Here is a 15,242-nt window from a genome sequence, read left to right on the forward strand (position 1 = left end):
AAAGGAAATTACATAGATATTTACCTAGTTATGGCAAGCCTCCGTCTTTATTACAGTAATAAGGAGAGTAGTGGTGGGCTCATAACACCCCCGGGCCACCTCCGCGAGACGTCATGGGAAGCCGTCGAGACGCTTTTCCCATCGGAGGCAGCTGTGTTGGCGAAAGCTACGAACTTTCACCCCCTGAACCTGTCACAGTAATGAACTTATCGCCACTTCCTGTGCACTCAGACGTGTCTCTTGGTATAGCCCACTGTACAAGTGTGTGTTGGCCCCGACCACAATTGAAATGTCAGGGCTGACACATAAAGGACGCCGCGGCACGCAGGAAGTGAATGTGCGGCAACTGTTAGTCATTGGCTTTGTTTGCAATGGCGGCTGCGGCTCGCGATAATGTAATTTAATCATCTATTCTTTTCCCTTTTTTTCGTATCAAAGGTTGCCACATACCAAATGAATATCTTCCTAACGATAATTCTTTCCAGAAAAGCATCGAGTTGAGCAATTCTCTAGTCTGCTGCAATTAATTGACTAATAAAAAGACTGCTTTTCTGATATTCGCTAGATCTTTTATAGATATTACGATTTCTCCAAATCTTCTTTTGATCTAACATGTATTTTTCTCGCCCAGAAAACTTGACATCAGTGCTAAAAAATGGTATTAATGTAACACTACTTGAAATGGTGAATCCCTGCCATCTGCTGGCAGTTGTTTGATAGTGAAATTGTCTCCAAGCTTGAAATCGTGTGACGTGTCAGATGATAAATACAATTTTTCCATCCACTCAAAAATGGATTTGACATCAACGGCAGCCAATGAGTTCAATTAATTTAATTACAGATACGTATGCACCACGTTTTGTTTTGGTGTTGTCTTTAGGTCCAAGTTCGCCTTCCCTTTCTTCCGCCCTTAGAATCGCTGACCCGACGTCTCAACCGTGGCGACAATGAACTTTGAAAAACAAACGATGCGGTTTTCCCCCGACAGCTGCTTCCTGCTGGATGTGCTTCTTTTGACCCTGCTTGAGCCGCTCGTTGAAAAGTGGGTCATGCCGTCTAATAAGGAAGTGCCAGGTAAGGTGCGCGGCCTGCTTCCTGTTTTGGGTTTCGATGGGTTTTCTATGGTTGGGTAAAATTATGGAATGGATTTATGGGAAGGGAAATTGATTTGATGGGCTCGTAAATTTAAATTACGAGTTGTTGGCGTGAAGATGAACTCATTAGCTGCTATTGACAGTGATATGCTGGGAATGTGTTAGGATAGTATAAACCGATTCAATGTTTCGAAAGGATGAAAATAACAACATGCGGCTCTGGAGTCCCTGATACGATGTCAAGTTTTGTCAATGGCACTGTTGGTAATAGTAAAACATTTTAATGAGTTCATTTTGAACTGTTATAAACACTGTAGGAATTTGTCAAAATGTTAAAGAGAAAAAAATGCATAAATTGAGGCAGATAAACTTCCATCATGTTCCACTTTAAGACATATAATCATTATATAATAACCTCCTCTATCCATCTGTTTTCAGCTGTGATCACAACACGTCTCCACACATTAAACTCGACCATGTGTAGACCAATCTACTAGAGTATGGGATGACATCTTCTAAAATTTGTCATCAACCACAAAAAGCACGCTTGGACTCAATGACCTTTTCCCCCACTTGGCTCTGACATTATTTTAACGAGACGACTCATGTTTTAGTTCACGCCGAAGTCATAATAAATAATGATTGAGGCGCGCTGTCAAGTGTGATGTGAAACATTTCTGTACCCGTGAAGATTTATTCCTTATAGGGTCGCCGTGGCCGCTCGTGGCCTGTCACTTCGCCGCAGCGCCATGACTATTCCCAGATGCACACTATTGGAACCAATCAGCAAAAGTTGTGAAAGCACTCAATTTGTACGTACTGTAATTAGAAATAGTTTCTTTCCACAACACCCAATTTTATTGGGACACTATGTGAACCCGTAACTTTATTTTGGTTTAAGTATGAAAGTAAAGCATTGCAAAATTTAAAATCACTTCAGTACTAATCTATTATTTTTCTTTAATTGATTCGATAAATGAAGCCTATAATTTGAGTTTGATTTATTTAATAAGGGACATCACATATTAATGAACATATTTATATTCATGTTAATGAATATGTAAATATGTAAGATTGTAGTTGAGGGCTAACTTCTTAAAAATCGGAAAATTTGTGATGGAAACCTAAAAGCGAAAGTTTCTGAGGGGAGAGTTTAGTCCTAAATAATTTTGAATTAATTAATTTTTTTTGAAAACCATCAAGGGTTCGATCTATGTTTTTTTTCATCGATGTTTGCTCTCCATGTTAAAGACTTCCAGCCCTTGTAACACCCAGACATATTTTTTATAAGTAGAACGCACATATTCCTATTTGTAAATTTGGGAAGAAAAGTTGTCACAAAAAAAAAAAAAAAAAGTAAAATACAAATAGCTGAAAAATCTACTTTATTGAGTAGACTGTTTGTGTTCACCATGCCAACCTCAGTCTTAGTTTGTCGGCTCGTCTCTTGCGGAATTTTTATTAATCTAATCCCTTCCGTGATGCATGAAGGTATGATTTGACCGTAAGTGTGTGTTGAGATTTTTCTCCAACAGGAGCCAAGTTATGCCAAGAAGCCCAAAGTGCCCCCCTCTAAAGACTGACAAAGAAATACCAAATAAGTCTGGAGTTAATGTAAAATGTTGGATCCAAATGAAACTGTTATTTTGATAAGAGGCGGAATTATTTGTTTAACTGAATTAATGAACATCTTGTTTGAAATATAAATTATACTCGCAACCCTGTTACCATGCTTAACCTTTTTAGCACGTTTTAATAAAGCAATGATTTGTAAATATGGTTTGCATATGTTTCAAATAATATAATCGTTATTTTTTCCTTTACCTCTTAACATATCTAAGTTTGTCAGTAGTAAACGCTAGCTGAACGGCTAAATAAGAAAAAAGTAGGATGAATTAATTAAAAATGGACCATTAATTAATTAATAAATAATTTATGATCTATTTAGTTGTTACATTCTGATCATAATAACATATTACACAGCATTGATGTATATGTAGCAGAAAACCACAAAAGTGAATTCGTATTTTTCAAAAATTTTGGCTACAAAGCCTCCAATCTCAAAATGATTAAGCACACAAGATATGAATAAGGTCTATAAACACTTACTATGCAGTAGGCCACCAGGGCTCCCTGCACAAAGCCTGCCAGCACGTCAGTGGGGTGGTGCTTGTGGTCGGAGACACGCGACAAGCCGGTGTAGAACGCCATCATCAGCAGGGTGAACTGGAGCAGCGGGCGCAGGAGACGGGCGCCGCGCCACGTGAAACGGGACTGGAGATAGAACTGTAGAGACACAGGATGTTGTGTGACATCAATCATCATGAGCTATCATTACCAGCATTGCTGTCAAATTCAACAACACAATCTCACTAAAGTCTTCATTTTCAGGCCACTTTTGAACAACTATGTCAACTCTGCAAGTAGAGGCCACGCCTAGAGTCCCTTTCTTTTGGCTGTCAGCAAGATAAGTCGCACCTGAGTATAAATGGCATGACCAGCCAGACTATGAAAAAATTATGACTTATAGTTGGGAAAACACGGTACTACTTTCATACTTGGAGAGACGAGATGTAGACTTTTTCATGAGCAAACGTCTAACAGACTGTCATCATTGGCAACGTAAATGCTTTAACTCACTTTAGTCTGTTGATGTGTAGCTGCGCGCGCACACACGCATGAGCAAACCCGTTTGAGGTTGCTTGTTTTGTATTCTCACATCGCCTTTCTCACCCTGCATCTGCACACCCGGGCCAACTCCTTGTGGGTGCAAAAAGTCTAGACCGAATCAAAGTGAACGTGGCCCTGGAGAAGTGTAGAGCTTCACACACCCTCAACTGCCCGTGACCTGGACCGGCCCGTTTCATGGCTCTACATGCCAGCTGTAAAAACATCAGCGCAACGAGAGAGAGAGAGAAAAAACGCAACCGCAGAAATGCACACACTGACGTACACCCTATTCAACAATTGCGATACTGAATTAAGGTAAACGGATGCAGTTCTCGAGGAGGTTCTGGTTCAAGATCGGAGCGGATTCAACCGCCGTATTCCCACGCGCGTGGTGAGGTCAGACGAGGTGCCTCAGACATCCTCTCGTTTACCCTTTGCTTCCTGTTTCTCACACAAGTGGGCAAAGCCTCTGCCAAGGTCTGAGTGGCCCGAAATGTCTGACGTGTGTGCGTCTTATAATCAGTCCTGCTAACAATATCTGCAGACAGCCGCTACCGAGCGGGAGCCCCGCTAGGCGTGGACCCCAAAAGCTCCTGCGTGCTTCCTTTCGGACACTCTATCATTGTTACTGCTTCGCATTTCGGAAAAGGAGGAAGGAGATCCCTCCCATCCCTCCCGGTCCTGGCGGGGATTGTTTAGACTGCAGACTTCCTGTGCGGCAGTTCTCAGGTAGTCGGGGCGAGGACGAGCCAGTGCTCGGCTGACATCCTAAACCTCTTGAATAAATGTGCAATTGCTTGAGGGGTGATGAGAGAAACCTAGGGCGGGACACTAAAGGCAGGACTGGAGCCGAAATAAAGTTAATGAAATTGGTATTAGTGCCATAGAGGGTTAACATTATTATATTTATTGGCATGTTAATACTTCAAATTAGATGTTAGTCATTCCAGAATTGGTAGCAATGGACAACACCTTTCACAAAAAGAGGAATGAATGCTTGAAATATTCTTAAGGAGATTTGAGATCATCATTCCGCATTGACGAATTACTGGCCATGTGCTCTTTTGATTAAATTTATCGAGAGTTAAAGGAGGTAATAAACATAATGTAAACAAGCATGGAATGAGCAAATGTACCTATCAAATTGTAAATTTTTGTTAAATTAAAAAAAAAACCATTTGTTTGCGTATCATTAATGAGTAGATAGCAGAAAAATAAAATATGAATGTTTTCTGTTTTGTATTTTGAAGCCAAAATGTATTTCAATCCTAGAATGACCCATATCTTCATTTTTCAGTGAAATGAGTCACAACAGTCAAATCAGGAACCACATCTGTGATCTGTTATCTTGACTTTAGTGGATTGGGAGGCGGGCCTTTGGAATGTTCGCTTAAAAGACACTAATAAGACTCCCAAAAAATTCCTGTAACACCCAAACATCTGATCTGAGGACAATGACAGAAGAGTCCCAAATGCCAATGCCAGTTGCAAACAAAAGCGACGTCGAGTCTAGTGGTTCCGAAAAGCCATCCGGCCTATTTTGGTCTAATCTTTTCCTTACTGCCTTTCTGGTTGCTTTGTTTTATAGAGTGTGTTAAATGAAAACACACACAACAGATGAGAATATTTTTTATACTCTTCTCCCCCCACACCAGGTTCTGCTAAAACGTCATAACTGTGGTCAGGTATGTAAATATCGCACGCATGCTGTTTCTATTTGTCCGACAAATGTCTGGCTCCGTTACTGAAGTTTTCTATGGGAGGTATAACCTGGTAAAACAGTGTTCACATTGAATAAAACAAGTGAAGGGAGTGCTTGAGACAACCGCCAACGCACATCTCTTGAGGACCTTACAGTTTCCGCTCAAACCACATCAGGCATGCCTTGTTCCCATGAAATACACTAGACTATTTCCTGGGTGGGTGATGGGTTTTTGAGGGTGTGTTCAAGTGGTTAGAACGGTAGACAAGTCAACATGTTACAGTCCTTGCCTTGCTTGTTTGTTCACGAGAACAAACAAGAAGAATGGAGCAAAATGAAACAGCTCAGCTCATGAGCATTTTTGGCCACCATAATTTGCATAAAAACTCAAAACGACAGAAAAATAAAGAGTTATGACTCGAGCATGTTCCAAAGGGATTTTTTTGAACTTCCTCTCTCAACAGAGAACAGCTGAATTTTTTTTCTCCACTCTTATCTCAACCCTAGAACGAGAAACATGCGGTGGGTGGGTCATGCAAGTATGTATATGTGTAATTAGGGGCTCTGGAAGTACAACATTCCTCCAGGGTGCTGCGCCCAAATGGACCCTCATTAACAGGTGGATGGAGCGACATAAGAAGGGGGTAGGAAGTAGACCAACAGCCCTGAAGAAAACATTTGGAGTGTATCCATCCATTCCTAAGAGGAGGATGTTTTTCCCCTCTCTTTTCTTTCATTCTTTTATTGGAGCACCCCTCCCGTCTTCCCACATGTTGGCTCCAGTCAATGAACAATTGTGTTTTTCCCTCTTTCTTGTCCATGTAAAATACTCCCCACATCATCCAAATTTCACGAACACAAGAGTCTTACTTACCGCCAGGTAGAGCATGGAGAACATGGAGAAAGAAGCATGTCCGGAGAAGAAAGACTTCCTGTGGCAAGAAATAACACAGTTCAAAAGAGGGGCATTGCAACCTGGTAGTAGTTGGATAATCTCTGGCCAAAAAATATCTAGACACATGAAAAAGACAACAGCCTCAAATCAAGGAAATGTGAGGGCATGCTAATATTACTATATGTCACGTTGATGATGAACAGATCATTCAGGAGCAAAGCAAATAAAACAATTGTACAAGCTCCACTCAAGAGGATGAAAACATTTTGCCTAATGTTGATCTCTGGAGCTCTCAAATAGTTGAACTGGATTCAAACTTAACTGTTAAAAAGACCAAATACGTGTGCAGGTTGAAGGTGATGATGCGGGTTTGAGTCATAGTGGTTATTTATTATAGTTATTTTGTTTTCTGCGTTAATTTTAGGTTAAAAAAGACTTTAAAAACCTGCTATAAATCGTACTACTACCAAAGCACTATGCCATTGTATGTGTATTTTATGATTTACCCGTAAATTCTGGCAACCACAGTTGAATTGTAAGCATAAAGTTTTGATTTTTTTTTTTTACAGCATACAGATCTAGTGTATTACAGCCACTAAGTTTCCACCCACCTGGCTTCTTGTACATCACTGTCTTTCCCGCTGCAGGTGTACTCTGTGATGTAGCCGAGCGAACAGTTGATGGCGGTGAAGTCCGGCTTGCACACGTCCAGGAAGTGCGGCCTCATGCGGCCCACGGACACCTTGGCAATGTCCGTGAATGACTGGCTGATGGCGCAGCCAAAGATAAACACGCCTATCTATGGGACAGCATCACAAATTATTTTCACAGAGAACGTCAAGTGCACATCATGTTTAGGTGTACAGATCGAATACTAACTTGTTTGTAGAAGGCGGCCACATATGGGTTTCCCACAAAGGACTTAGTCCCTTCGTGAAGCTGGTGAATCCTGTATGATTCTCCTATCACAATCTACAAAGAGAGGAATAGTTGATCTCTCATGGATTGGCCCAAGCTGTGACTTAGACAACCATGCGCAATGACATTGACTCGTGCAAGGAATGACTATCTCTAATGACACCAAAGCGACAATCACACAAAGACACACACATAGAGACACAATGAGCATGGCCTGCCTTTCCCTCAGGCAGTTTGAATGTGATGGGAGATTATTAACGGATATTTAAGAATGACGGGACCTTTAATGGAGATGGAAGAAGCCAGTGTAATGAAATAGGAACCCCCTTTTCTCTCCTAAGGTGTGTTTTTAGGTGTGGTTAACCTCAGCGTACAAAGAGCATTTTACATACAGTTAAAAGCCCTACTGTACAACATCCTCTCGTCTTGGGTTAAAATCTCTACCATGAATGCCCTGACTTTGATGGTACTTAAATGTCTAATGGTCTTAGCTGGGTTGGACGAACCCCCCTGTGATTCCTACGGTATTTCAACCAAAGTGGTTTCATACAGCCTAAGGCCTCATGAAAAGGCCCTGTCTGTACTTGAGGACAGTTTAAACCCGAGTTAGCCATCGAGCCTTTGGGCTTGTCAATCACATCCTCACCTTAAGGGGTGAGTGACTGAATGGCTGGCTATTCTCTATCATTTGAACCACATCCGCGAGCATAAACCTTCACTTTCTGACTTCTAGAGTAGTAACCTGACTATTATCCTGAAATTTAGACATGCTAGAAACCCCAAGCTGTTATCTCCTGCCTGTCTATTGGAATAGCCCAGTATGTGTTAGTCCTGATAAACACTCCTATCCTTTTCTGATGGGTGGTCACCTGGCAAGCTCACAGCCAGAGCAAACAAACACAGATATATTCGTGTGTTTGTGCTATTGTCTGTAAATCAGTGGAGATTAGACTCCCAAGAGGTTGATGCAGTCCTTAACAGTTTATTTGGACTGTCAACATTAACATTCAGCCTTCTGTCTTAATTGCATATTTTTGTTTATCTGGGAAAGAAGGCAAGGACTCACAACCAACGCCACAGCAGGGAATTCCCTTACGGCATACATGGAATAGCTCGTACCGTGTACAGACTCAAAGGGACTCCGTCGGCATGGCAGCAGACGCCGCTAATAGAGCACAGCTGGGCGAGACACGCCAAGCCTAACCCACACATGAGCGTGTACGGCTAACCCGTGTACAAGCACACAGAAGAGCTGAGCTAGTGCTATGTACTGTCTGGGAACTTTTGATGGGAGGTTTTGGTGCAAAGATTATCTAGCCTGACCACGTGCCACTAATTGACACCTAAAAAACCTGCCACATGTCATTAACGCATGTTTCCACTAACCCTGACACCTCCCCCTTTCTTCCTTCCCTCCTAAGTCAGTGGAACAAGAGTTGGGTCATTGGAATGGGGACCTGGGTGACTAATAACTAAAGCATGAAAAGACTGGGACAAATTCACTTGCCGTGTCATGCAAAGGGGCATTGCTGTCCGGCATATAAGTTATGACGATGGGTCAGTAACGCATGTAAAAACTCATTGGTGTTTGGAAAATACACTGAAGCTCTTGAGTACTGATGCTTGAGGAGGAGGATGAGGGGGAGGGGTTCTCTACCACTGACTCTCTTGGGGAAACAAATAGCTAGGATGAATCAAAGTGGATGGAGTATGTTTCAGGAAATATGGAAGGGGGAGGACATGTAAAGCACATTTATAGCATCAGACTACATGATGGCATACTGGCAGAGATGGGATCAAGCCTCAAGTGCAGTTCTCTGGCAAGTCCTAAAGCTTGTACTACAATTCTCAAGCAAGTCCTAAGGCATTTTGTCGTGCAGAGTCAAGTTATGTGTTATCTGAAGTCCTGGGGTGAGTAAAGTCCTAAGAAAACTATGAATGAATTAAGTCAAGTCCCGGGTATTGAACTCTCTAAATCTAGTCTCAAGCAAACTAAACAGTGATTCAAGACGACTCAAGTCACAATGATTTGAGTTCCCATCTCTGCATACTAATCTGAGGTGGAGCTACAGTAGTTTAATGACTAGTTAAGGGGAGTAAAAGACTTAAATTGAAGGACAATATAGAGGGAGAGTGTAGGTTGACTTACAGAGATGATGGCAATAAGAATGCCAACACCGCATAGCATGGCATCGCTAATGGTGTCTCCCTCTTTTTGTGGGTAGCGGATGGACTCGTCCGAACAGTAAAACCCGCGCTGGTAAGGCTTTATGGTGCTAGTCTCAATGATCAGGAAAGGCAGGCTAGCTACAAAACAGAGAGGGAGAGCAAGACAGGAAGAAAGAGAGAGAGAAAGCACCAGGTCAGTCACACGGACAAACAGGAGGAAGCACAAGGAGCGCCCTGGCACTATGGGCTCATGGGATATAACAGAAGTGGGTGGCCAGAGGATATCAGCTAACTATATCTGGTGACAAATTTGACTTCTATAAACTCAAAACATTCTCTAGAAGCCCCCGTTTCTGCCTTCCATTGTTGCCCAATGCAGCGGGCGCTCTTTGTGGGGTTGGGTCACTTACAGACACCGCGGGCAGTGTCAACCCAACAGAAGTAAGCACCGAGGATGGCACAGTGCTGTTCTTGTAGGGGTATGTCAGGCTGGAGTCCCCACAGTAAAACCCTCTCTGGTATGGACGAATAGAGGTACGGTGAAGAACCAGGCTGGGCAGCATTGCTAAACACACATACACAAATGGATGGATGGATGATGACACATTCATACACATCTCAACGGGGAATCAACACCTGCTGCATGTAAACTCACCTGTAACCTGAAAAGAAAACATTAAAATACCACAGGTGTGAGACCTAACTGGATGTTTATGCAGCAAACACTCTCCTGCTGCTCTGATGACAGAGCAACATTGAGCTGTTTATCTTTTAGCAGCTAAACTCTAGTCCCCCTCCCCAAGTTCATACCACCCTGGCAGAGCAAACAGACACTTAGGGGTAGGCCGGTCCATTACTGAAGACAAATGATGCAAATGCCACAGCCAGTCCAGCGTGCTTCTCTCAGGATAGGTTTACAATATTGAATCCTTGGTATGGTTTCTTTTCTTTTGTAAAATGCACGTTGGGCCATTACCACTATCATGTCAACAAATACTTTTGGAAAAAAAAGTCAGCCGATCAAACTGTTTTGGGTTATAGGACCCCAGGATGCTATTTTACTTTAATCTCTTAACCAAACAGATTGTCCCAATTGTAAGTCTTGACAGACTTAACTAACAAATGGTGCTTAGTAAGTCGGCCTCACAGTCTGAAGATAAATTAATTTGGCGAAGAATTTAAATTGTCCAAAGTTGTGATTTTGACTGTTGCTTATCATGGCCATCTAGGGTGTACCACATGTCTGTGATATTATGTTAGCTGGTTGGACTCCAGCTCAAGAGGGCATCAGCTATAGAAAATGGTGAGATGAAGGTTTCACATACCACGAAAGAAATACAAAAACACAAATCTCATAAATCCTGACATGTAAAACTTGGCAATGTGTAGAGAATTATAAAATATTTTAAGGCAAAACAAATCCAAACCCACCCAACTGTGGAACATTTTTGCGAATGAGAGCAAGTTTGGCACAGCAAAGGATCATAAATAGATGGAGAAGACACTGAGGCGTCCCGAAGATCCAATGGCATTTGAAGCTAGGGACTTTTCTCCTTCGTGTCTTTGAGATCAGCCCCCACTACTAGTGTGTTCCGATTTAATGAGGCAAAGAACCGCAGCCCTCGTTTTCCCCTGAAGGGAAAGAGTTGAGATTGGGTTACCTGGGGGCTGTCTTAAAAAAACCAGTAAGGAAAAGGGAGTAAAAATCCTCTGGACACATCTGATCCTGAGTTCTTTTTCCTGCAATGCTTTGACATCTGCTCCTACTTGGGGGAAGAATGCACTGCCTCAGGTATCAGACTGACCACTGACTTAATAACGAAGCCATGTCTACCCATGGTTTGCACGATTGGCCTGCATTCCTTCCTCAAAGTGGGGATGATGTCCATAAATGTGGTTTTGACCTGTACCAATTACACTACAGCAGGTGCATTTAAATCACAAATTTACAAAATCTTTACCGTTTTTAAATATTGCATTTAGCCATTGAACTATATGCATCTACTTTGTATACTTACTAGGAAGAACAGAAAATTGGGTGCGGCGAATTGGCATGTACCATGTCATGATATAATCAAGGTTTTGTACTACAAGACAAACAATGATGCTTTAAAAGCCTCTTTAAAAAAACATTGCCTTTGGATGAGGTCAAGGTGTAGATTTCATCGATTGGTGGTAAACTCCATCTGCTGTCGAGCACCATGTGATCATCTAACACTCAATCTTAGGGGTCAACTGTTTATAATGTCTCGAGGGAAACATGGCGGGTCTGTGTGTCAAAGGGCAGCAGATGGGATGGGCACCTGCGCAAACAGGGTGCAGTGCCAGGGCTCCCGGAGGGGACCAACTTAGGCTCTTTGGTGGTGACTGACTAGAACCAAGTCAATGGTAGAGGTCTGGTGCAGATACTCACGTGAATCATTTAGCTTAATGCCTGAGTGAACTTGGCAGCGCTTTAATATGTTAAACACAGTGAAAACACAAGTGGGCGTTGTGCTAATGCCCAGTGCAAAGCCAGTGCCGCTGGGTAAACAATCATCACGAGTTGAACCGTTTTCTTCTGTGTTGTTGTGTGAGGGGAGAGGTCCAGGGAAGGGGGTTGGGGGGGATTCTCATGCTAATTCTGAGAAGGGAAAGGAGGTTAGAGGCTTAACAGGCATGAGAAAGACAAGCACACACGCTAACCAATGCTTAGCTATGCAAGGGCACCATGGGAAACTTGATGGCCAACTCAGTGAATAGAAACAGTGGGCAAGCATTCGACAATAAGTGAAAGATTCCTTGTGTGTGAATGCCTAAAGATGCCAAAATGTTGTAAACCACCAACCCCATTCTGAAAAGTTACCATGGACTACAATATTAATTTGGAATACTAAATACTGATCTGGTTTGTGTATAGTGCAAAGGTTCTAATGAAATTTACTGTCTGCTCAGAAAATTGTATGCTTTGCCAATCCTGGCACAGAACTATAAGTAGTACGAACACACACAACGCTTACACCCCTATCATTAATTTTTGATTGCCAGAAGCTGGTGGGTTTTGGCCTGGTTCAAGATACAAAACATTTGCCAAATACCACTGTTGCAGCTGACGACACAAAAAAATCTCTTAAATAGGAACATGAGCGGAGATGATGTTGCTTCTTAAAATCTGCTGCTTCTTTGCCATTAATGCCTACTGGTTGATGTTCTTCCATCTTTAGACAACTCAATTTGAGACCTCACCTATGCGTTTAGGACCAAGAAAGTAAAATGTTTACAACAATGTCCTTACATATCAACCCCAAAATATCTCCTAATTAAACAGGCATAATGGCCTCAACCAGCTGTTCAATAACAAGACAAGTGAGCAACTATTTGGTATGCAGGACGATCGATTACCCACCCACTAAGACATGAATAGTGGCACTTGCTATGAAAATAAAAAAATACAACTGAAGAAGCATTTTGAGCTCCATTTGTGAGAAATAATGTGCAGGTAAGGAGATTTCATGTAACAATATTTTGACATCTTCAACTGGAGTTGGTTCAGAACTGTATTGTCCACCGTGATCCCCGCTTTAACTTCTGCTGGAGGCATCTATACAGGGAAGAAACATGACCTCTTTTGTTGGGAAAAAGACTGAGTAACCCTCGCAAGGCCCGCTGACCCGAACTGATTGGAGGAGTGATGGGGAGAGTGGCAGAGGAAGCATTGAAAACAAAAGCGAGCGTCGAGTCAGGGGGAGAAGAGAAAGAGGTGGGCCTGCCTATTGGCAAAAGCCCACTGTGCGTCAGTGAATTAAAAACCATGGGGTTTACAAACTTAATCATGAGGCCAGTAGCATTCAGTGATTGGGTGAAAATGAGATTGAAAACAGTTCAGACTCATCGTTGCGGTCTGGGCTCTCACTGACGGCGCCATAATTCTTTACGACAGAGTCTGAAAAAAGAATATAGCGTGCGGAAACACAGGCTGGGTGGTTGGTCGGGGAACGGTTCTATTAGTCTTATCAGATGCGACCATACAATTTTTTCTTCAAGCCTCTGAGGGGAAACCACTGCGGACCATTTGACATCAGTTGCCCCTTCCCCCCGCTACTGGTCTGATTCAGAGAGAGGGGAAGGGATGGAGAGAGGGAGGTATTTCACCGACTGCTTGAAGTGTGTTTATGTGCACAGGTCACGGCTGGGTCTTTTGAGCCTGTGACTGCTATCCACTCAAAATCCACTCTCATGACTCCAGCATGTAGACCCTCTGGAAAAAGCAAATTGGTGTCACCCTGTTTTAACGCAATTTGTCATTGGCGGTCCCTGCTATCTCATCTGTCTGCCTATCGATCTTTATTCGAAAACAGTGAATCACACTGTTGTTAAACTTTATATATACACATATATAAATTATATATTCGGAGTGTGTACCTCTATGTCCATGGCTCCACATTTGTTTATCTCATACGTCATATTTAAAAGCTGGAATGAAGTAGATTATGTAGCAAGTGCCCGATTGATTGGTTTAGGAGTTAATTTTGGTATAGCGGGAGTGAGATTAGTAGTTTGGCTCTCTTCCGAGTCTCAAGCAGTTTATCCAGTAGACACAAAGAAAACAAAAATAGGGTATATTTTGTAGTAAATCCTTGTTTACCCTGAGTGGGACGATTCAGTTCAGCTCAATTTGGTTGGTGAAAAACTACATGTGGGTAAAATTAGCAGAGATTGAAGTATATTTCCACTCACCAGTAGAAAATCCTAAATGGATTTCTTATGAGAAAAGACAAACAAGTCCTAAAATTGGCAACCTAAGTCTGACTTAACACCCAAAACTGATAGGCAAAATGCACTAGCCGAGTAGAATTCCTTAAAAGTGTGACATCATAGGCTAATAGCCTGCGTGCTGACATGCTGTATAAACAGAAGAGTAACAGCTTTAAATCCCCCTTCAATTTTAGTCACAATCCAGGTTCAACAGACAGCTCTGTATCTTCTCACCTGTGATCTGATCAGTGCATTAAGTTGGTAGGCACTTTTCTGTTATGTCAACGGCTCTTCTCAGAATAATCACAAAAAAATCCTGGTTTTACAAAGACTAATGCGCCAAGTGGATTCCCCTTGACATGATACTAATATCCCCGTGGAGAAAAGAAAAGTCTTCAGCCTTAAGCAGCACCCTTCTGGAACCGCTATTCACATTTTAATAGGCTTTGGAGGCTTTCGGGAGCCGAATTAGAACAATTTATCCCGATTATAGCGAGCGTCGTGAGCATCAGCCAGTGCTAAAGGTGATTTGGGCCACATGACGTGTTCTACGAAGGAACAAGGCGCATTAGGAACAATTGGTTGGGAGGTTAGTGAGGCAGGGAGGTTCCCTTGTTTTCCTGAATTCAATGTAAGGTCACTAAATTTAAAAAAAAAAGTTTTCACTTAGTGGAACACAAATCAAAATAACAAAAAATTTCCATAAAATTAATCTACGATTGGTAAAAAATGTGTTTGTGTTACAGTAAGATTTTAAATAGTTGAAATTGGACAAATTTGACTGTTGGTCTTTACCAACACTTTTACCCCTGCAAAATCTTCATTAAACCTAATACGTACGTGTGTTGGTTGATCATTGATTGGTTTAATAATACAGATCTGCAACCTCCATCCCATTCTCTTCATAAAAATTTAGAAAAATAAACATACTGAGCATAAATTTCAGACCAAACTAAGAAATAAAGTGCAACTTATTGTCTCGGAAATAAGATAGGTATGACTTTCTCCTCAAAAATAAAAAAAAATTTAAATTCTGATGCCTGTGCTTGGATTAACTAAA

The 15,242-nt window shown here is 41.9% G+C and overlaps 1 protein-coding gene across 3 annotated transcripts in view; it reads right to left on the reverse strand.

The window, feature by feature from the left end:
• The window catches only part of plpp3 (phospholipid phosphatase 3), a 35,760-nt gene that overhangs the window by 1,754 nt on the left and 18,764 nt on the right, over nucleotides 1-15,242 (reverse strand). The window contains exons 2-7 of one of the 3 annotated variants that reach the window (XM_077606940.1): nucleotides 9,859-10,013; nucleotides 9,429-9,586; nucleotides 7,241-7,333; nucleotides 6,973-7,160; nucleotides 6,341-6,398; nucleotides 3,204-3,380 (exon numbers count right to left, since the gene is read on the reverse strand). In XM_077606940.1, coding sequence (XP_077463066.1) covers nucleotides 3,204-3,380; nucleotides 6,341-6,398; nucleotides 6,973-7,160; nucleotides 7,241-7,333; nucleotides 9,429-9,586; nucleotides 9,859-10,013 — 829 coding nt within the window. The remainder of the gene's footprint in view (nucleotides 1-3,203; nucleotides 3,381-6,340; nucleotides 6,399-6,972; nucleotides 7,161-7,240; nucleotides 7,334-9,428; nucleotides 9,587-9,858; nucleotides 10,014-15,242) is intronic. The other 2 variants (XM_077606937.1, XM_077606938.1) reach the window with 2 other exon arrangements.

Source organism: Stigmatopora argus, chromosome 8 (assembly GCF_051989625.1).
Source record: "Stigmatopora argus isolate UIUO_Sarg chromosome 8, RoL_Sarg_1.0, whole genome shotgun sequence".
Classification (NCBI taxonomy): Eukaryota; Metazoa; Chordata; class Actinopteri; order Syngnathiformes; family Syngnathidae; genus Stigmatopora; species Stigmatopora argus.